General features: G+C 49.5%; 1 protein-coding gene across 5 annotated transcripts in view; it reads right to left on the minus strand.

The window, feature by feature from the left end:
* The window catches only part of DNAH10 (dynein axonemal heavy chain 10), a 146,180-nt gene that overhangs the window by 16,295 nt on the left and 107,201 nt on the right, over positions 1-22,684 (minus strand). For 4 of the 5 annotated variants that reach the window (XM_068562400.1, XM_068562397.1, XM_068562399.1 and 1 more), the window contains 10 exons: positions 18,797-19,000; positions 17,884-17,964; positions 15,392-15,589; positions 14,688-14,849; positions 11,949-12,123; positions 6,284-6,465; positions 4,116-4,252; positions 2,842-3,059; positions 1,433-1,654; positions 1,107-1,254 (listed from right to left, as the gene is read on the minus strand). In XM_068562400.1, the coding sequence (XP_068418501.1) occupies positions 1,107-1,254; positions 1,433-1,654; positions 2,842-3,059; positions 4,116-4,252; positions 6,284-6,465; positions 11,949-12,123; positions 14,688-14,849; positions 15,392-15,589; positions 17,884-17,964; positions 18,797-19,000 (1,727 nt within the window). The remainder of the gene's footprint in view (positions 1-1,106; positions 1,255-1,432; positions 1,655-2,841; positions 3,060-4,115; positions 4,253-6,283; positions 6,466-11,948; positions 12,124-14,687; positions 14,850-15,391; positions 15,590-17,883; positions 17,965-18,796; positions 19,001-22,684) is intronic. The other variant, XM_068562398.1, reaches the window with a different exon arrangement.

A 22,684-nucleotide genomic window follows, 5' to 3' on the forward strand; every position in this document is an offset into this window, starting at 1 on the left:
TATTTCAGTTAAAAGGTAACTGCGCCCCAGCAATTTCACCCAAGAAAATTAAAAACACATGCCCACAAAAAACTTGCACATGAATGTTCACAGCAGCACCGTTCATGACAGCCAAAAAGTAGAAACAACCCAAATGTCCATCAGCTGATATGTAGGTAAACAGATTGTGGTGCACCCATGCAACAGACTATTATTTAGCCATAAAAAGGAATGAAGGACTGATACATGCTACAATATGTGTTGATTAAGCATTTGGAAACAATGTGATTACTATTGTACTTAATACATATCTTTGAGACAGAATGTGTCCCACAAACATTTATTGAGGCCCGTGTTAGATGCCGGGTTCTGCTGAGCCCCGGAATTGAACAAAGCCTTTGAAAACGTTGGATTCGCCTAAGCAGGGAAAATGTATTTTGAAAACATTATGCTAAATGAAAGAAGCCAGTCACAAAAGGCCACATACTGTACAATCCCACTCATACTTAATGTCCAGAATAGGCAAATCTATAGAGACAGAAAATATATTAGTGGTTGTCAGAGGCTGGGGGTTAGGGGGCAGGAGGGGAAATGGAAGTTTTGGGGGTGGTGATGGCTAAAGGATACAGCATTTTTGGAGGAGGGTGATAAAAATTGATCCTGGTGATTGTTACACAACTCGATGTGTAATATACTAAAAGCCACTGAACTGCATTCTTCAAACGGGTGGATTGTATGGTAGATGAATTACATCTCAATCAAGTCCCTCCCCTGCCCTCCAAAAAGAAAGTGACCGAGCATCTAAGGCCACTTGGCTCTGCACTGCGTAGGGGGAACGCAAAGATGAACACAGCACCGTCTTTGCCTTCAGGGGACCCACAGGGCGATGAATAGGCAAAGGGCAGAGTCAAATCCGAGGTGGTTCAAGCCGCCCTCCAAGACTCAACAGGGTGGGCGGGCCAGGAAGGGGAGGGCTCTGCTTGGGGCCTCAGGGTGGTGGCATTTCAGCTCGGCCTTGCTGGAGGCCTGGGAGCACCGGGGAGAACCGGGCTGGGCCCCAAGGACAGCAGGAGGTCGAGGATGTGGAGCGGTGGGGGGTTGGGGGGGTGGGGTGGGGGCAGCCGTACCCGCAGGTTGTTCTTCTCCTCTTTTCTCTTTATCCAGTTGAGGGCCTGCTGCTGCGGGTCGATGCAGAGGGGGAAGCGGCTGGCCCGGGTGGTGAGGATGCCGTTCTGAACCGAGAGCTCGTCGGGGGGCAGCCCCTGGGAGCCCCACCTGGAAGGGGCAGCGACAGGGGAGATGGGGATTTTTCTGGCCGAGCTGTGAGCCGACGGGGAGCCTCCGAGGCAGGGGAGCTGGGCGGGCAGTGCTCCCTGCCGTCTCTGTGCAGGTGGGTCAGCCGCATGCCCCCCGGGCTCTGTGCCCCGTCCTCCCAGCCCGGGGTGGCCCTCACCTGCTGATCTCAACGTCGTCCGTGAGCAAGTTCTCGAGTCGGAAGGGCTGGCTCAGGGGGACCCCCCGCTCCAGGATGTCGCTCTGCCACACCTGGTTGACCATCTCGTCGCGGAACTCCCACGTGAAGGCGCCCTCATAGCTCAGGAAGGCTGCGCACAGCAGGCAGTCGCCCAGCAACTTCACGCGCCGGTGCATCAGCTCGTCCAAATCGTTCAGCCACCTGGCGTGGGAGGCGGGGGCTGCCGTGAGCAGTCACATTCCGGCACAACCCGAAGGAACCTTCTAGAAGAGCCAGCCTGACACACGGCCGGGAGGGGGCTAGCCAGAAGGAAACATTTTCTGAGATGTTCTTCTCTTGTGGAGGACAGAGATCGCCAGCTCACTTTGCCATTTCCCTGCCTAGTGAACCCAACGTTTTCAAAGGCTTTGTTCAAGTCCAGAGCTCGGCAGAGCTTGGCAGATCCCAGCACCTAACAGAGGCCTCGATAAATGTTTGGGGGCTGCATTTTGTCTCAGAGATACGTATTAGGTAGTAATCACATTGTTCCCAAACGCCTGATCAATAGCATAAAAACACGCCCAGCCGAGCACGAGCCCTAGTCCTGCTTGGTGACAAAATTCTGTCTAAGATAAAAGAAATCAGGTGTTTCATTTGGCCTCTTCTGGCAAATGGTCAAAGTCTTCTAGGTTTTAGACATATTGAGGGACTTCCCTGGCGGTCCAGTGGTTAAGACTCCGTGCTCCCAGTACAGGGGGCAAGAGTTCGATCCCTGGTTGGGGAACTAAGATCCCACATGCCACACGGCGCGGCCAAAACAAAAACAAACAAACAAAAAAATAGACATATTGAAAATGGTTTGTTTCCCATAAGCAAACAATATTTTCCAGTGTTTTCTATACCATTTTTACAGGCGCCAGGTAAGAAACTATTGCCACATCCAGTGGACCAGCTATGGCCCAGTGGGCCTCTTGCCCATAAGCATCAAACAGCTCCATCTATTGAAAATTGAAGCTCAGGACTGAACCAGCCACAAGGGCCCAGAGACAGAAGTGGGCTCCTCCTCCAGACCCATCCAGAAGGGACTTGGGGTTAAAGGTCATCAAGAAGCAAACATTCCCAGGCCCTAGGGCACTGGTTTCCCCCCGTCTCCACCGCTGCCAGGCCTCCCCTTAACAGTCACTCAGTAAATAACACTCGATACCTATTTTTAAAAGAATCTATAAGACGGCCATTAGCCACCTTTAAACGTGATAATAGTAAAATCAGAACTTTTTCACACGGTTTTCAGCTCAAAATGCGGCGTGGAATAAGGACTCCACGTGGCGAGAAACTGCGCTGCGGACGTTCACTCACAAACCACAAAGTCTGGCTTAGAGCTGCTTAGCGGGCTCGTCACCCAGGCTGACCTGACATTCTCAGACCCCAGCCCCGAGATGAGCTTGTCGGCCGCGATCAGCCGTCTCTCCATGATCTCGGCTTCTTCCTGCAGCTGCTGCTTCTCCAGTATGGCCGCCTCGTACTTGGCCCCCAGGGCTTCCAGTTCTCTCTGGATCGCTGCCAGCTCATTCTGGATCCTCTCCAGCTCACGTTTGGTCAAGTAAAAATTCCGCTCCAGCCTGGCCACCTACGTGAAGACAGTTCGCAGAACGATGGGGAAAAGGATGGCCGTGAGGTGGGGATAAGACAGTCAGTCTCACACCTGGGCTTCTGTCCACCTGCAAGTGTTTTTTGGCCATGCCGCGAGGCTCGTGGGATCTTAGCTCCCCGACCAGGGATCAAACCCGGACCCACGGCAGTGAAAGCGCTGAGTCCTAACCGCTGGGCCACCAGGGAAGTCCTCCACCTGCATTTCTAACGCTGTCCCTACCCTCTGGGGCCACCCTATGTCATAGCGAGGCACACGGCTTCTTTTCTTAGTGACCTCTTCAGTGGTGTGATGCAAAAGCCCTACATCCCATTAGAAAAAAGACGTCCTGCATCCGAGTTAGCAGACGGCTTAATTTTCGTGTGTACTAAGGTCCCAGTAAGAGGACCCTGTGATTCTAAGCCAAAAACTCAAAAGAATGCACTGAAGACGGTATTGGTCCTACTATGGGTTCTAAGTTTTCTGAGTGATAAAATCCTGACTTATAAAGCAATGTCAAAACATGGCTCAAAACGATAGACTCAACCTCATACAATTCTCTTTGTATTGTGTCTTCTGCATGTTCCTTTAACCCAGTGGTTCTCAACAGGGACCGGTTTTTCCCCCCAAGGGACACATGACAATGTTTGGAAACATTTCTGGTTGTCAAAACTTGGGGGACGGGACAGCGGCATCCAGTGGGTAGAGGCCAGCGATGTTGCTCAACATCCCACAGTGTCCAGGACAGCCCCCCCAAAAAGAAGGATCCAGCCTAAAATTGTCAGTAGCACCCAGGGTGAGAAACTCTGCTTTAGCCCTCGAGAATGATTTTCCCTCTTTTCTTCAAAAATCTTTCAGACTTTGGTTCTGTCAGTTCACATTACATCTAAATGAGAGCTATAATTCAGGGTTATCACTTAACTGGGGGAAAACATGTTTATGCAGTTTAAAATCAGAACCTTGCCAGAATTTCCCCAGTAAAGCTGTGGACACATTCATTCTGACTCCAGAACGATCTCTTGGCAGAAGTGTGCAGGTCTTACAGATGGGCAATACCTTTTCTCTCTTGGGCTTGATTTCTCTAAAAACGTCACAGTAGCCCATCACAGCTTCCACAAATTTCAGCATCCCCAAGCCTGCCTTGCTCACGGCTTCCATTTCCTCAGTCGTGGTATTGAGGGTCTTCAAGAGGCCTAAAGGTCAAAGACGCAATGATTTCGATGAGCGGTGAGCTTCGTCTTGGGAAAATAAAATGGGAAATAAACTGCCTACTAACAAAGTAAGCGTAACTAGTTCCTTCTCCTCGGTAAGCCTGTGAGCGGGATCCGGACAGCTTTCCCACGGACAACAGGTGGGTCCAACCCCGAATGAATTTTGTGAAAGTGGATGTTTAAGATGTGAGTGAGGGGCACATGTTACTGCCGCCCAGGACATCCTATGACACAGGAACTTCTGTGTGACACCCAGCAGCCCCCGGAGACCCAGGGCATCACTGGGGACCCCCCAACTGGGCACCAAGGTGGCTCAGAGCTGGCAGCTAACTGGGGTTCATAGGTCATTACAGGGCACCATCACCTCCACCTGCACCCTCACCCTGGGTGTAACTTCACATAAATGGAAACCCATCCGATGATCGGGTAAAGAGAGTCCCTTGGGTTTTTGTAGTTGCTGTTATCCTTTGTGTTTCGATTAGCTTTGTTTTGTTTTTTTTTAAGTGGCTGAAAAAAATGCATTGATGGTCAAGTTCTGAACAAACCACCGTGATAAACAGTGACACAATGAACTTTTACTGCCTTTGAAAAAGACGAACATCATTCTCACTGGCTAAGCTCTGGGGCAGGTCAGGAATCAGGCTCAGGGGGAATGCAGGCATCTGTAACTGAAATGGGGGGATGGGGTGGGTGGTGCCACTCCCCCTCCTCACCCACCCTCCAGGACCTACAGAAGACTTCATACTGGCAAAAGGCACAAGGGAAGTCAAGGTTAGACCAATTCTTTTTTCTTTCCCCGAATACCCATTTTTAAAAATTGAGGTAAAATTCACATAACATAAAATGAACACGTTAAAGTGTGCAATTAAACATGTTAAATAAACATGTTGAAGTGGCATTTAGTAGATTCACAAGATTTTGCAGGCCTCACCTCTATCTAGTTCCAAGACATTCTCATCATCTCAGAAGGAAACTTCATAGCTATTAAGCATTAACAACCCATTTCCCCTCCCCAAACCCTAGCAAACACTAATATGCTCTTCATCCCTGTGGGTTTACCTATTTACCTACGGATATTTCATATAAATGGAATTACAATACGTGACCTTTTATGCCTGGCTTCTTTCACTTAGCATCATGCTTTTGAGGTTCATCTATGCTGTAGCACACAGCAGCACTTTGTTCCTTTTTATGACTGAATAATATTCCATTGTGTGGATATGTTTGTTCTTGTTCATCCATCGATAGATATTTGGGTTGTCTCCACCTTTTGGCTATTGTAAATAGTGCTGTCAGGAACATCTGTGTATAAGCTCTTGTTTGAATACCTGTTTTCTATTCTTTGGGGGTCTATACATAGGCATGGAGTGGTTGGGACACATGGTAATTCTATGATTAACTGTCTAAGGAGCTGCCAAACTGTTTTCCACACCATTTTACATTTCTACAAACACTGTACGATGGTTGCAAGTTCTCCATATCCTCCCCTCCTCCACTTGTAGTTTTGTGTGGTTTTGTTTAAATGATACCATCCTAGTGGGTCTGAACGGTACCTCATTGTGGTCTGATCTGCGTTTTCCTAGTGACTAACGTTACGCATATTTTCATATGCTTATTGGCAATTTGTATATCTTTTTTGGAGAAATGTCTATTCAGGTCCTCTGCCCGTGAGACCAATTCTTGGCACCACTACGCCCATCGGACAAGATGCACAGGAGACGAGGCAGGGTGGGCTCCATAAGACAGTCACGTATCCTACTAGGGAAAACCAGACCCGTTGCTGAATCACACATTCATCGGGCATCCACCGCCACTGCCCATCCAGCAACCACCCTCCCTGCCGCTGTCCTCCTCTGGGGACGATCATCCCGCCTCTTCCATCGGCAACGCCACGGCGACACCATCTGACCACGATGGGCGGGGTCTGCCTGCGACAAGCCCCCTCCTCGCTCTCCCTCCCGGCCCCAGAGACTGAGCCGCCAGGCTGACAATCCTACATCTGTCTACACTCACCTCTGATATTTTTAACTTGGCTCTGGGTAACTGAATCAAAGTCAATCTCCATCAGAGACCTCAGGAAGTTGGGGTCGGACATCATGCCTTTGGCGGTTTTCCAGTTGAGATCTTTGTACCCCTTCATGATGAGGATGCATTCACAGACCGTCTGCACCTGCTTCGGGGGCTTAGCAAATGACCTGGGGAGAAACGGACGCACGCGTGGATCAGACGCAGGATCTGGCCTGAAGGAGAGTTCCGGAAAGATGGTGCGTCGTTTCTCGGATGCGATACTGCGTGGAAACAACGGAAGCCACATCCCAACACCGACTTGCGCTCCTGGGGGTGGGCTTCTCCAAGGGCAGGGACTTGGTCTCATCCATCATGTGCCAGATTGGGCTCCTGGAATCGGACTGGGCGCCAGGAACACAGCAGGGTGTCATTCAGTGCAAACCCGGGCCACCCCTGAATCAGCGGCTCAGGGTGGAGCTTGAGAATCTGTGTTTTTAGTGACACCCTGGGGTGACTGCTCAGACACTAGGTGGTAGCCGCTGTCATTATTATCATTGTCATCGTCATCCTATTTTCCACTTACGACGTAAAGACACAGCGCTCAAGTGTTGGGATGGCCTGCCTGTGTCCACATAGCCCATCCCGCACCCTGGCATCCTTCAGGCTATGGAAGCTCTTGTCTCTGTCTTTGATGAAGCTAGACCATCACTCTCCTGCTCCAACACTCGGATGTCCAGCACCCTCGACCCTCCGGAGAACTGGAAACCCAAAAGGATCAGGAGACGGAAAGGCTGCATCGGCGTAAAGACCCAAGAAGGAACGAGTCACACACTGACTGTACCCAGTGGGCCCGCTTGGCTGGCTACCAGCGCCGGGCAAAGTCTATAAAAGCCATAAAAGCCGTGGAGACAGAAGAACAAGGAAAACAATGAAGAAAAAGCAAAGGAAAGGAAGAGCCCCTGGAGGGCAGGGAGCAGCCTGGGGAGAGGCCAGAGTGCCCCCGAGGGAGGGAGAGGGAGACACAGAGAGAGAACAACCTGACCCGCCAGCAGTGTGGAGGCTCTGAACCCCCAGACCCCTCCTGACCCCGGGACCCCCACCCACTGCCTGAGGAGCCACACAGCTTAGGGACAAGCCAGGGCAATGACTCCAGCACAAAGCCCGACGATTAAAGTAATGGTCCTGAGTCACCAGGGAAAGGTTCAATTATGCGGCGTTAGGCGCTTACGAAAGCAGGCGATGCTGTCAACTGTTTTTAAAAGGTTCCCTTCAGGGCTCATGAAGGTCAGGCCCCGGCCACTGCTCCCTGAATAATCTGAGAAGGAGGGATTATTATTATTATTTTATTATTATCATCAGTGAGATGTTTTCAGACACAAGTCAGAAAAAGCCTCGGGGTGGCGTCCTGAGCCCTCCGGAAAGTTAGGAACGGTCCGGGGTTCTCAGCTTTCCCATCTATCAGATGGGGAAGCGGAACTGGAACCTTTCAGCTCCCAAATCCTTTGAGTGAAGTTCTCTGTTACCAGTTTACAAACCATGCCCAGGAACCTCGTTTATCCAGAACACAGTGTTGTGGTGCCAGATAACCGAGGGGTTCGAAAAAGTAAGGTTACGAGTCTGAGAAATGAAAGCGTTTCTGTTTCATTTGATTCCTTTCTTCTATCACAAAAGAAACTCAGGGGGGGACTTCCCTGGTGGTCCAGTGGGTAAGACTCCACGCTCCCACTGCAGGGGGCCCAGGTCCGATCCTTGGTCTGGGAACTAGATCCTGCATGCCACAACTAAGAGTCCGCACGCCACAGCTAAGAGCCCACATGCCGCAACTAAGACCCAGCGCAGCCAAAATAAATAAATAAATAAATTTTAAAAAGAAAAGAAAAGAAACTCAGGGAGAGAGAGACAGACAGACAGAGGTGACGCCATGCTGCCTTCGCTGGAGGAGAATACCCATCACAAGCCCCACTCCCCACCCCCTCACTCTACCCCAGACACTCTGACCGTCTCCGCTTTTCCCCCGAGTCAAGCTCCTTCCAGCCCCGCTCCAGCCTCCATCCCACGTCTCAGTTTAAATGTCACTTCCTGGGGGTCATCTTCCCTGTCTACCCACCCCCCAGACTAGTTCAGGTCCCCCATTATCCACAGTCATAGCAACAAAGACCCTCCCTTCCTGACCTCCTCCTGGGTAATTTTACTGTACATGTGAGATTCCCATGTGCACACCCGTGCCTCCCCCAGACCGTCAGCTCCATGCGGTGAAGACTCCCTGCCTGGCCCATTGCCTCTCAGCCCCAGTGCCAGCATAGGGTGGGCGGGCGGTAGGCACCCAATGATACCGAATGAAGGAAAGGAAGAAAAGTAAAATTGCAGGCCAGTAACAAAGGGAGCCTTTTATACTCCAGAGAAACATCCACCGCTAATCTTCTTTACTCCTAATCTTCCTGCCTTAACACTTAATGATTTCTGCAAAGGGGATTGAGTATTACAGAAAGGAAGTGTTATTTAAAGAATTAAAGGATTATAAAATTGTCAAGACCTAAATGCTGGCTCATCACTCTTAACATCCAAATGGCCTAAACAAAGCCAGACTGCAGTCATCTGGATCCAAACTCATTAAACCCAAAGAAAAATCCCAAAGAGATCAAAGACTTAAATGTAAACACTATAAAAGTATTAAACTATAAAAGTACAGGATGAAACCATGGGGAAATTATTTTACAATCTTCCAGTTGCAAGGCCTTTTAAGTATGAGGTAATAGCGAAAGCCACAAAATAAAATATTGCTGAAATCTGCCATATAAAACTAAAAATTTATACAAGGCAAACACAAACACACACAAAAACCTCCTAAATAAAGTCAAATGGCTGATGACAAACTGGGAAAACTATCTGCAACTCACATCATGGATAAAAAGCTAGGTCTCCCCATTAAATAAAAAGCCCATGGAAATGGATAAAAAAAAAAAAAGCAACAGTAACAGTAATCCAAAAGATAAATGGGCAAAGCACATAAACAGTTCACAGAAAATGAAACACACAGGACTCTTACACACACTTTTCACATATGAAAAAAAGGCCAACCTCACTCATCAAAAGGGAAATGCACAACTACACAAATACCATTTTCCATCTATAAAACAAGCAAAAATCCAAGTGTTTAGTAGCGCCCTCTGTTGGTAAGGCCATGAAAAAGCAGGTACTCGCATGTATTGCCAGCGGGAGTGTAAATCCGTTCCATACCTACGGGTGGGCATTAGGCAACAGCTATAGACATTATAAACACACACACCTTGGAACCCAGCAATTCCACTTCTGAAAATGTATCCTTCCAGTGGACTTGTGCATAGTGAAGTAAGGCAGGGTTATTCTTTGCCACACTGTTTGTAAAGGCAAAAGACTGGAAATAAGCTAAATATTCATAAATTGAGGCTGATTAAATAAATGATGGTACAGCCATCCAATGGGCTATGATGAGCTATTTTTAAATATTGAGGAAGTTCTCATATAACAACATGCAAAAGATCTCCAAGGTCTCAAGCAAAAAAAACCAAGATGCAGAAAAATATGTATAGTATATTACCAATTATATTTTAAAAGGAAAGAAAAAAGGCTACGGAAGTATCCCTTGTTCTACAACCCTTAGAGTCCAACGTCGGGAACTGAAGAGACACTTGTATATCTGGTTGCCTTGAACATGCACAAAAGCTCTCTGAACGGATATGTAAGAAATGAATGGCAACAGTTACCTGTCGTGTGGTGAGGGGAACTAAGCTGATGGCGGACAGGTGAGAGGGGGCTTTTCATAGCACATCATTTTGATGTTGGAACCATGACCCTAGCTAATGTGTACATGGCACTGACTCTGTGCTCAACCCAGTTCTGAGAGCTCTTTACGTAATAGCTCACTGGATCCTCGTAACAACCCCGATGCCATGGGGACAATTATTATCATCCACATTTTACAAACAAGGAAACTGCAGCACAGAGAGGTTAGGTGACTTGCCGAAGGTCACACAGCCAGTAAGAAGCAAAGCCATGCATCAACATATTACCTGTTCCAATAATTAACATTTTAAAAAATTACTCCTTTTGGGCCATAGGCCATTTCATTTTCTCGGGGGTGATGCAGGCACCCCATCTAACTGCAGGGGACACATATCAAACTCTCCATGTGGCCCCATGGAAATCCACTCTTGGATTAAATAAATACTCCTTCCAAATAAATACTCAAAAATTCTTCCCAACTCTCTGCTCTCAGAATGTTTTTATGCTGCTGACCTGGGAGTAGTGCCCCAAATCTGTATAACCAGTGGTTGGATGTTTCCCTTGGAAACGTGCATGTTGAGGGTCTCTCCCACAACTCAGTCTAAACTTCCAGTGCGTGCTACTGCAGTTTTAAAACGTCCATCCTTATACCTTCATTGCAATCACACTGCAAAGCTCTGAAATCATGACCTCTTGCTAACAGCAGCAGCAGCTCTGGATGACCCCCCAGGAGTTACTCGGGCCCCCTGCCCCGGAACTGGCTGCACGTTCTGTTCAAATCCACATGTTTCACAAATGAGCCAATAGCCAGAGCACAACCTTGGACAAGGGATGTTGCTCGGCCCTTAGCAAAAGAGATGAGCTCAGAGAAGCAGCACCATCCCGCCAGGAACACAAAACGCAGGGTCAGCTTCCAGCCTGGAGACAGGAGTCTCTCTCACAGGAGACCTGACTGTGGGACCAGAAGGATGGAACCCCTTCTGAAGATGAGGCCATGATGGGGAGTGAGGAGAGAGCCGAGCCTCCTAATGCAGGGACACGCGTGGGGGGCCTGGCAGCACGATGACGGGGGTGGGGGATGGTGGAGAGGGCAGACGGGACACTGTTTCTTCCTGGCTTCACTAGCGGTGCTAAACTTACCAGCGAGAGCCACGAACGGTGCCCTGGGGGGACCACGCCCCACGGGGGGAGGGGAGAAAGCTCCACACCAGACCCCTCTTCTGGACAGCAAATGGGCCCTCTGGCTGCGGGGGATGGAGTCATTTTACAGACTGATCTGCAGAATGTCTGGGGCCACGGTAAAGACCCACTCTCCCAGGACTTCCCTGGCGGTCCAGTGGTTAGGGCTCAGCGCTTTCACTGCCGGGGCGCAGGTTTAACCCCTGGTCAGGGAACTAAGATCCCACAAGCCGCACGGTATGACAAAAAACCAAAAACAAACAAACAAACAAAAAACACTACTCTCCCCACCTGTAAAAGGCCATCATTTGGCTAGAAATGGATGAGGGCATCTCCCATCCGCTCTCAGCCTGCGGCACACCTTGCCTGCATCCAGGGCCCTGCCTCTTTTAGGGCAGACGCTCCTCTGTCCTTCCCATAAAAAGGACTGACTTACAAGGCTCCAGCTCTCCCACCAGCCCCTCCTGGAACCCAGTCTCCTTCTGTGAGTCAGCCGGGGTTCAAGGCCAGTGGGCCATGGCACCAACTGGCTGGGAGGCCTGAGGCGAGTCAGCTCACCTCCCTGGGCTCCACGTCCCTCGTCTGCAAATGAAGACGATAACAATCCCCACCACGGAAAGCGCCTGGCACAGCGGCCGGCGCAGAAGTGCCGAACAACCATGATTATCTCATCATCACTGTCAGGAGTGACGTTGGTGGCCAAGCACGCTGGGAGAGCGCCAGCCGTTACCTGATCTCGGTCACATCTGACTTGTCCAGTTTCTGCAGCTCCAGCTTGGCGGCCTCCAGGATGGGCATGACCTCGGCCAGGGCCGTCTCGGCCTCAGTCTTCTCCGCCGCGATGACCTTGTTTTGCTCCTCCATCTCCACGGCTTTTTCCTCCACCAGCTTCTTCTTTTCCTCCGCTGTGGGGGGGAGGGGGAGGTCAGCGAAGCCCCTGGGGCATGGGGAGGATGGACCACCGCTCCTGAGCCAAAGCAGCGCAGCCCTCAAAGGTGGGCGCTGGGCGGAGGGGGCTGAATGAGCTTCGGCCAATATGGCGGCCTTGGGCGTTCCCACTGGGACAGATGTCCTCACGGCGCCTGGGGTCCCCAACACAGGGCCAGCTGCTGCGACTCTGACCCTCCTTGACTGGCCCGCCTGTGTCCCCCTCCCCCCGCCCCACTCCATCCCACAAGACAGCCTCCAGCCCTGCTTGGCCAGTGTTAGCTGAGGACATCAGAGCTGCCCTCCCTGTTTTTCTGGCTCACTGACATCTCTCTGGCTCTTCATCAGCTTTTCCTACATTCATTCAGCCCAGCTCAAAAGCCACCCTCCCCTGAAGTCACTCTCAGTCTCATCACTCTGTTTATTTGCTTCATGACACTAATCACAATCTGAAATTTCATCTGATCATTGGCTTGTTGATCGGCCCCACTCACTAGAACGTAAGCATCTCCCCGAGGGCTGTGACCCCAGCGTTTAGAACAAAGCTTGGCTTGTAGTAGGTGTACTGGCTTGAATAATGTCCCCCTCAAAATTCATGGCCACCCAGAGCCTCAGAAAGTCACCTTATTTGGAAAGAGAGTCTCTGTAGATGTAATTAGTTAACACGAGGTCATACTGGGTTAGGGTAGGTCCTAAACCCAATGACTGTGTCCTTATAAGAAGGCCATGTGAAGACATAGAGGGGGAAAGGTCAAGTGACAATGGAGGGGCAGAGATGGGAGGGATGCGTCTACAAGCCAAGGAACGCCCAGGATTGCGGGCCACCACCAGAAGCTGGGAGAGGCCAGGAAGGATCCTCCCCTAGAGCCTTTGGAAGGAGCAGGGCCCTGCCAACACCTTCATTTCAGACTTCTATCCTCCAGAACCGTGAGAGAATAAATAAACGCCTGTTGTTTTAAGCCACGCAGTTTGTGGTGCTTTGTTACGGCAGCCCTAGGAAACGAACACAGTAGGTATTCAATAAACGTATGCTGAATTCAGCAGTCTCTCCCTGATGGGGCGTTCTCTCGGGACTCAGCCTCACAAGTCAACAAGCAAGCGTTCAGGTTGGCCGATTCAAAATGTGGACTCCAGGAGAACGTCTAATTGATCCAGCCAGGGCTGGAACAAGCCCAACCCGACAGCCCAGACTGCAGGTCATGAGCAGACAGGGTGCCAAAGCCAAGCTGGGGTGCTGTGACCAGGGTAATGAAAAATGGGTCCTGTGGATAGGGTCTGACACGATACAGCTGGAACTGAACTGAACCAAGGTCGTACGCAGAAGCGACACAAACATGGGCCAGGAAGAGAATACCCAGAGGCAGGGAGGTTGAGTGGCTTTTGCAGAAATCCGAGGACGAGCTGGGGAGGACGCATCAGAACACGGGATTCTGAGAGGCGACAGGAACAGGAGCCCCAAGACCCAGGGAGAAGGGTTAGGGCCCGTGGCAGAGCTGCAGCTTCGGAGCTGTCCTGTGTGAGAGTCGTGTAAAGGAAGCCAGTTCCAGGACTTCCCTGGTGCTCCAGTGGTTAAGACTCCGCACTCCCGATGCAGGGGGCCCGGGTTCGAGCCCTGGTCAGGGAACTAGATCCCACATGCATGCCGCAACTAAGAAAAGATCCCACGTGCCGCAACAAAGATCCCGTGTGCCGCAACTCAGACCCGGCGCAACCAAATAAATAAATAAATAAATAAATAAAAAGAAAGCCAATTCCTTAGAGCAGGAGGGAAGCAGACCAAGAGCAGCCGCCAGGCCAGGAAGATCAGGTGAGGGGCCCAAGAAAGAACCCGGAAACAGGTTCACATTAGAACCAAGAAAGTCCCAAGTGAATGATGCTCAGGCCAAGGTCATTTAAACCGACCCAGTTCACTAGCTCATTGAGGGTAAAGAGATGACTCTTCCTCATCCTGGCAAATCGTCAAGCTACCAGCTGTGGGTCCTGCCTATGGTAACGTCTTAGTGCCTATTATAGGGGGCTTGACGCCAACTCAGAAAAAAATAGCAATGGGAGGGTCAAAAGATGCCAGTTCCAAGACGGGAATAAAGACACAGACCTACTAGAGAATGGACTTGAGGATATGGGGAGGGGGAAGGGTAAGATGTGACAGGGTGAGAGAGCGGCATGGACATATATACACTACCAAACGTAAAACAGATAGCTAGTGGGAAGCAGCCGCATAGCACAGGGAGATCAGCTCGGTGCTTTGTGACCACCTACAGGGGTGGCATAGGGAGGGTGGGAGGGAGACACAAGAGAGAGGGGATATGGGGATATATGTATGCATATAGCTGACTCACTTTGTTATACAGCAGAAACCAACACACCATTGTAAAGCAATTATACTCCAATAAAGGTGTTAAAAAAAAAAAAGAAAAAGATGCCAGTTCCTACAAGTGGCTTCCCGGGGATGCCCCCCAGTGGAGCCCTGTCCTGTTTTGGGGTTTTTTTGGCAGGGTGGGGCGTGGGGTGTCCCGACCCCCAGAGTTGGACCCGCACTCACCTGTGGCCGTGTTGGTGGCGATCTCCTCCAGCAGGGCCTCGCAGGCAGCCGACTTCTCCGCCAGCGCGATCTTCTGCTCGGCCAGCTTCTGGTTCAGCTCATCCAGCTGGACGGTGGCCTCCTTCAGCTTGTCCAGCCCCCCCTCCAGACGCTTGCACTGAGCTGAGGAAAGGGAACACAGGTATTCACCCTCCAGGGGCGCTGTTCCCAACACACCCAGACAAGCGTTCCAGTGCAATTCGTCCAAGTTGGGCTCACCGGAAAAAAAAAAAAAAATCATTTTCATGAGATGTCAAGCTTCTATCAGTACCTCCATTGCCGTTTGGGGATGGCATCTTCCAAAATGAATGTATTTCTGAAAATAACCATTTGTTTGGCCAACAACCAGAGCCAGAGCATTTTTAAAAAACATTTTCCAACAGAGCACGTTGCTCTCATCAAATAGTATCCCTAACGCAATGAAAATTTAGGGCTAAGAAAGTGCATGGCCCAGCACAGAAAAACAAAAATAAAAGCATGCCAGGGTCCTGCCCACACAGACGAATCACTCTGAAATGCAAAATCCAAAATGTGCTTTGCTTTGCCTCAATCCTGAGTATGCCCAATCTTGCTAAGAAATGTCTGCTTAAGGAAAAGATCAGCAGTTGGATCTTTATTCGTAAGTAATAACAATTCCTGTTAACCGTCCCATTCCCAAGTCTTACCTATATTATACTGAGTTTTCTCATCCAGTAATTTCGAATACGTGTTAATAAAATCCAGGTAGTTCTTGGGAGTTACGTAGTTGCTGCGCCTCAGTTTCTGTAGAAATTGTTTACTGAATTCACCCACGGATTCGTGGACCAAAACAACATGTTCTACCAGATCTTCCATATTTTCTACTGGGATCAGTGGATTAGTCCCTGAAGAGGAAGGAACGGAAAAGGGTGGCTCATAAAGAAGGGAAAGGAGCAGTTCCTCAAAAAGTTAAACATGGAAATCCCATGTGACCCAACCATTCCACTCCTAAGTTTGTACCCAGAAGAATTGAAAAATGGACACAAGGAGATTCTTGGACTCCCATGTTCATAGCAGCACTATTCACAGTAGCCAAAAGTGGGAACCATATCCAAGTGTCCATCAACAGATGGATGGATAAACAAAATACGGTCTGTCCATAAATGGAATATTATTCAGCCTTAAACAAGAAGGAAATTCTGACGCATGCCACAACATGAATAAACCTGGAAAACACGCTAAGTAAAAGAAGCTATACACAAAAGGACAAATGTTTCATGATTTGACTTACATGAAATATCTAGAGTTGGCAAATTCGTAGAGACAGAAAGTATATTAGAGGTTACCAGGGGTTGGGGGCAGGTCTGGGAGGACAAGCAGAGAGTGTTCAGTGGGGACAGAGTTCCAGTTTTAAGGATGAAAAAGGTTCTGGAGATGGATGGTGGTAGCAGTTGCACAACATTGTGAATGTAATTAGCGTAACAGAGCACACTTGAAATGGTTAAAAACGGTTAAAATGGCAAATTTTATATTATATACATTTTACCACAATCAAATACGATATAAAAATGTTTTAATAGAAAAGAGCAGTTGTCACGTGTCACTGGCTTTTCTGGACCACAATACTGATCCACGCTCTGGCAATTTCTCTAAGAACACAGAAAGCCAATTCTCTGTCCCTACTGGTAGGAAGGCTAAGACAGTGTGGTAGGAGGGGCTTGAGATTCCAGGAGAGAAATTTGCTCAGTGCCCCTGCTGTATCCCCTGTACTCAGCACATATTGGGCACAAGGTAGGTCTTCCTGTAAGTCTGATGAAAGAATTAATAATCACTCCCAGTGCCAAAACCACATCACTTGGATTATCTCACAGATTGCAAAATACTTTCACCTCAAAGCAGAAAATGAAGGAAGTATGACCAAAAGCATGCATTCATCCAGATTCTGCATATTTGATCTTGAATTATACCAGGGATTAGCAAACCACAGCCATGGGCCAATTTAACAGCATGCATGAAAAGCTTTGCCTCACAAATATCCATACTTATGGGTACAGTCATCCCAATTCCAGGGATATAACCTAAGGAAAAAAATTCTGAGCAAACTCCATGCAGCATTATTTATGATACTGAATCACTGAATACTGAAAGCAAAGCTAAGTGCTAATGCACGGAGGTGGCTAATAAGCCTATGAAAGCTAAGGCACATCTATATCAGGATTGGCAACCTACAGCCTGCAGGACAAATCCGGCCTACCACCTGTTTTCGTAAATAAAGTTTTATTGGCACACAGCCATGCCCGTTCATTTACATATTGTCTAGGGCTGCCTTCCTGATGCAATGGTGGAATTAAGTAGTTGCAACAGAGACCATATGACCTGCAAAGCTGAAAATGTTTATCATCCGGTCATTTACAGAAAAAGCTTGCTGATCCCTGAGTTATATCATCAGGAAAGAGTCAATCTCTTAGGGCCCTTCCCCAAAAGACTGCAATCTGCCTATCAAGTGGGACTAGTTATTTATTTATTGAATACATATTTATAAGGCTGATGCTATTTACAAGGTCACCCAGTGTCATAAATCTGCTCGAGTTAGGTCCAGATAAAAAGTTTTTCCCTGAGGATAAATTGACTTGCTTTCTTATTTTGAAGATTAAAATTAATAATCAAGGCCTCAGGGCTTGGAAACTGTAGAGCAAAATCAGCCCTGATGGATAATCAGTTTACCGAAAGATCCTTCAGGCATCCCTGGGGTCAGGGATCAGCACACTTTTTCTGTAAAGAGCCAAACAGTAAATATTTAGGCTGTGTGGGCCGTAGAGTCTCTGTGGCAATTACTCAGCTTTGTGGTTGTAGCATAAAAGCAGCCATAGACAGTATGTTTATTACGTGTGTTCCATTAAAACTGCATTTACCAAGACAAGCGGTGGGCTGAATTTGGCCTTCAGGCCAGGGTTTGCTGACCCCTACTTTAGATGATACCGAATCAATTTTTATCCTACGTTGTCCTTGTAAATCCCCCAAAATCTCTTTGGACTAAAACACAATATAAATCAAAACACACTAACAAACTAAAACACCATTCACGGCCATGGGGGTTAATGGTGACAGAATTTACTGGACCAAAATTCAGAGTCAGAAAAAGGATAACAAATTGCTTTGTTATACCGTTAACATGGTCCCCACATTAGCTGTCACTTACCTAAAAATGACTTAGCCACTGCACGCAGAGCTTGGGAAGGCCAGGGCATGAACCAGTCGATACCAGTGTTATTTACTAGACCTTGAAAAGAAAGAGAAACAAAAGAGATGGTCGCTCTGCAACTCCGAGATGCTCGAGAACACGGATGCCGTCTTTGGTACCCAACACATGGGTGAACGAGCTGGGCGGGTCCAAAAATAATGATCAAGGGACTTCCCTGGCGGTCCAGTGGTTAGGACTCCGCGCTTCCAATGCAGGGGGCGCGGGCTCGACCCCTGGTCGGGGAACTAAGGTCCCGCAAGCCGCGCAGCCCGGCCAAAAATTTTAAAAAATAAGTAAATAAACAAAAATAATGACCAAAAGCAGGGTTTCTCAACCTCGGCACTATCGACACTTGGCCGGATAATCCTGTCTGGTGGGGCTGTCTGTGCACTGTGGGATGCTCGGCAGCCCCCTGGCCTCTATCAACTAGATACCAGTTGGATACGTGGCCGCCCACCACCAGAGTTGTGACAACCAACAATGTCTCCAGACATTGACAAATGTCCCCTGGGGGAGCAAAACGGCCTCCCTCTGTTCTAGGGGCAGGTACTGCACCTTCCATGAGGCTGCCAGAATCTTCCCAGATGGAAGGGCGCGGAGAGCTACATTGCACTCGCTATGGGCCTTGCACCTGGGACCGTGAGCATTTCCTCGTGTCAGAAGGATAACAGCCACCCAGCGGCAACACGAGAGCCTGCTGGCAGATGTGAGGGGCCGCTCGGGGCTCATCCGACACGGCAGGGCCCACATTTCAACCTAATGACCATGGCATGGGTCACTTTGCTGGTGGAACCTCACATGTCATTCCCTCCCTAAGGCACGCGCCCTGCTGAAGGGGGAAAACGGATTTGCAGGCTCTGCTCAAGGGCACCTGGGAAATTTCTGCAGCGGGTCCTCAGGGTGTCCCCCACCGGCGACATGCCCAGGACGACGTGCAGGTTATTTGCACTCTTGTTCACGAAGTACTGCCACACGGACTCCTTGGCCGGGCCCATCCCTTGCTTCAAAGCCTCTTGTCCAATCTGACTGAGGATAGACTCCTTTTCCTCTTCTGGGAAAAGCGCGGGCACGATTCCTAGAAAACAAAGGCCAGGATTTTGTTTAAGTTCCAGGTGTTATTATCTCTCGAGGCACTGAAATGGCAGGAAGCACAGCGTCACGAAAGAGCAGTAGATGCCGAGTCCAGAGAGCAGGGCTTGGGTCCCAACTCTGAGACCCAAGGCTCACTTGCCGTGTGTGCAATTCCCTTTGAGCCTCAATCTCCTCATCTGTGAAATGGAAATAACAAATGCCTCCTGCTTACCTGGGCGGGTTACCGTGAGCATCAGAGCAGGGGTTCTCAACTGGGGACAACTCTGCCCGTCCCAAGGGACATTTGGCAACGTCTGAAGGCATTTTTGGTTGTCCCAACGTGTGTGTGTGTGTGTGTGTGTGTGTGTGTGTTGCTGTGTGTGTGTGTCGCAGGGAGTGGTACTAATGGCATCTGGTGGGTAGAGGTCAGGGATGCTACTAAACATCCCATAATACCCAGGACAGCCTCCACAACAAAGAATGATCCCACCCCTAATGTCACCAGTGCCAAGGAGGAGAGGCAAAGCCTTCATTCTGCAGCAAAGCATAAGAGCTTCAGAGCTATTTGCCCTCGATCCTTTGGGGTACTATTAAATGGACCCACCGGACCCTACTCAGTCTTCATAGAAAATACACCCTGAGCCCTGCAGTGGGGTTGACAGATAGAGAACAGGGCTGACATTTACCTCCCGGATTACAAGTTTGTGACCCGTGTATGAAAAGTCCGCTGCCAACCCAAGGACACGTGTGCTAAATGCCACATCAATAGCCTAGACAGTAGGTGCCCCAGGCATTCAGGAGACAGGAAACTGGCACCATCGAGGAGGCTTCTTGGAGGGTGACCCTGCAAGGCACTAGAGCTAAAACCGGGGGGAAAGTTTCCCTGGTGCTGGACTGGAAAGTGGAGTTCTGTTGTTTTTGCCCCCAGCCCCCATGCATTCCCCCCTTTCTTGTCATAGGTCTCTCTTTTCCTTTGGAGAATCGCTTCTCGTCCATTCTAAGTCTGGATGTGGTTTTGGGTAGTCATGACACTACCCCAGGCCTGACCAATCAGAACCCTGCATGACCCCGGCCAAAGTCATTGGTTCAGGGATGGGCATGTGATCTGAGCCAGCCAATGAGAGCCCTGCCAGGCACTTTGGCCACAACTCCTGGGAAAGAGAAACCCTCATTCACTGGGCTAAGAAAGGAGGATGCAAGTCTGCAGCTTCTAGTGCCATTTTTAAAAACTACTTTGGGAAAACCCAAGAATGCAAATAAAAGAAAAACAGTAAAGCCAAGAGCGAGGGAGAGACCAGTTCCTGATGATTTCATTTGAGCACCTGAATCCAACCTGGACTTTTTCAGTTCCAGGAATCAATACCATCTCCTTCATTTCTCCCTAATTTTACGTAAGCTTGTTTGGGTTGAGCTCCTGTCACTTGCAACCATGGAGGCTGATAAAGAGACGGAGAGAGAGAGTGTGCCAGGCATGGGCAAGATGCAGAGGCAGGATGCAAAGAGTAGACCTGGAAAATGAGAAGAGAAAGGCGGCCAGGCTGCAGAGGCAGGAGAAGTCAGTCCACGGAGACCCGGAGCAAAGAAAGAACAAGTGCAATGCGCAGAGAGTGGTATCTTAGGAGGAACAGCAATACGGAGATGTCTGCAAAAAGTCAAGGTCAGACATGACGAGGGTCTGGCTTAGATGGTAAAGGGAACACAAGGGAAAGGACAGGCTTTAGAGACAAAAAAGCATTCGCAAATGTGGGAGAGGCTAAGAGTCGACACACTCCAAGGTTTAGACCTGATGAGAGTTATGGAATAACTAAACACATGGAGACGGGCAGGGGACAGCCCCCTCAGGACGAGAAACAGCCAGATTCTGGCTAGTTGGGCCTTGGGGTTTTTGTTGGGTTTTTTGTTTTTTTGTTGTTCACTATTTGCACCATTTCAAATAAGTACAAAACATTTTTATTAAGTATCAGATGGGTTCCCTGAGAAAAGAGCTAACACAGCAGGCCCGAGGCTGCTCCCCTTACAAAAGCCTGCTTTCAGTGTTGGCCCTTGGCTGTGGCTCCTGGGAACTTAGACTCCACGAGGGTTCCTACCACCATTCACCAATCAGAGGGGCTTACCATGCCTAAGCTGTTGGTACAAACTGCGGTTTATGCTGACCACCTGCTTTCCCCCTGGAAATCTGGAATTTGGTATGTGCCAGGCGGAAGGTGCCTACCTGACCAGCCCCCAGTGAACAGCCTGAGCGCTGAGTCTCTACTGGGTGTCCCTGGTTGAGGATACTTCACACGTGTTGTCACAACTCCTCGTTGGGGGACTGAGTGTGTCTTGTGGGACGCCCCAGGGAGGGGGCTCTGGAAGCCTGTGCCTGGTTCCCCGAGACTTTACCCCACGTGCCTTTCCCTGTGCCGATTGTGCTGCGTGCCCTGTTGCTGTAATAAATCACAGCCACGTGGACTCCAAGACATAAAGAGGAACTTGCTCCTGCTTCTCCTCTGCGTTCTCTTGCTCTGGTTCACTCTTCCTCTTTGAATTCAGTCCTGGACTCGCTTTGCTTCTCACACTCTCCCCCGGGATGATTCCATCCATCCCCAAGGTTTTACAAACTACAGACCCGTGACTCTGAAATTGACATCTCCGCCCGAGGCCCTTCTTCTGAGCATCAGACCCATCTATCCTTGGAAATAGGGTCTTTACAGAAGTAATCAAGTTACCATGAAGTCATTAAGGTAGGTCCTAATCCAATATGATGGGTGTCCTTCTAAAAGGTGGATGTTTGGACACAGAGAAAGACACAGGGAGAACAACAAGAGAACACGAAGACGGAGATTGGGGTGATGCATCTACGAGGCAAAGAATGTCAAAGATGGGCAGCAAACTACCAGGAGCCAGGAGAGAAGCGTGGGACAGATTCTCCCTCAAAGCCCTCAGAAGGAACCAGCCTTGCCGACGCCCTGATCTCGGACTCCTGGCCTCCAGGACCGTGAGACAATAGACGTTTGCTGTCTAAGCCACCCCTCCTGTGGTACTCTGTTACAGCAGCCCTCGAAAACAAACACACTATCTAACAGCCCGTAGGTGTAGTGGACTCCATAAGCCCCACATGACACAGGCCCGATCTGGTCTTGCCTTCCCGGTAAACGGAAGCACTCATCACTCACTCAAGCCAGGAACCCGAGAATCACGCTTGACGCTCTCTTCCTCACCTTGTCCAGTCCATCCAAGTCCCATTGGCTCTACCTCCAAAATATCTCGAGAATCCACCAGTTCTCTCCGTTCCCACTGCCCCACCCTCGTCCAAGTCGCCGTCATGTCTCACCTGTACCTGGGCAGCAGCTCCAAGCTGGCTGCCCTCTCGGGGTCTAATGCATCTCTAATCTAGTTCCCACAGGGCAGCCAGAGGGCTCTTTTAAAAATGGAAATCTGGGGACTTCCCTGGCGGTCCAGTGGTTAAGACTCCTCGCTTCCAAGGCAGGGGGCATGGGTTCAATCCCTGGTCGGGGAACTAAGATCCCACATGCCATGCAGCACGGCCAAAAATAAAATAAAAATAAATAAAACTGTAAATCTGTACCACAGCACTGCACCCGGAATAAAATCCAATCTCCTTTAAATGGCTCACAAGGCCCTGCGCAGTGTGGCCCCTTCACCTGGTTCGCGTCCCGTCCACCAGCTCACCACGCTCCCACCGTAC

The sequence above is a fragment of the Eschrichtius robustus genome, chromosome 14 (genome assembly GCF_028021215.1).
Source record: "Eschrichtius robustus isolate mEscRob2 chromosome 14, mEscRob2.pri, whole genome shotgun sequence".
NCBI classification, from domain to species: domain Eukaryota; kingdom Metazoa; phylum Chordata; class Mammalia; order Artiodactyla; family Eschrichtiidae; genus Eschrichtius; species Eschrichtius robustus.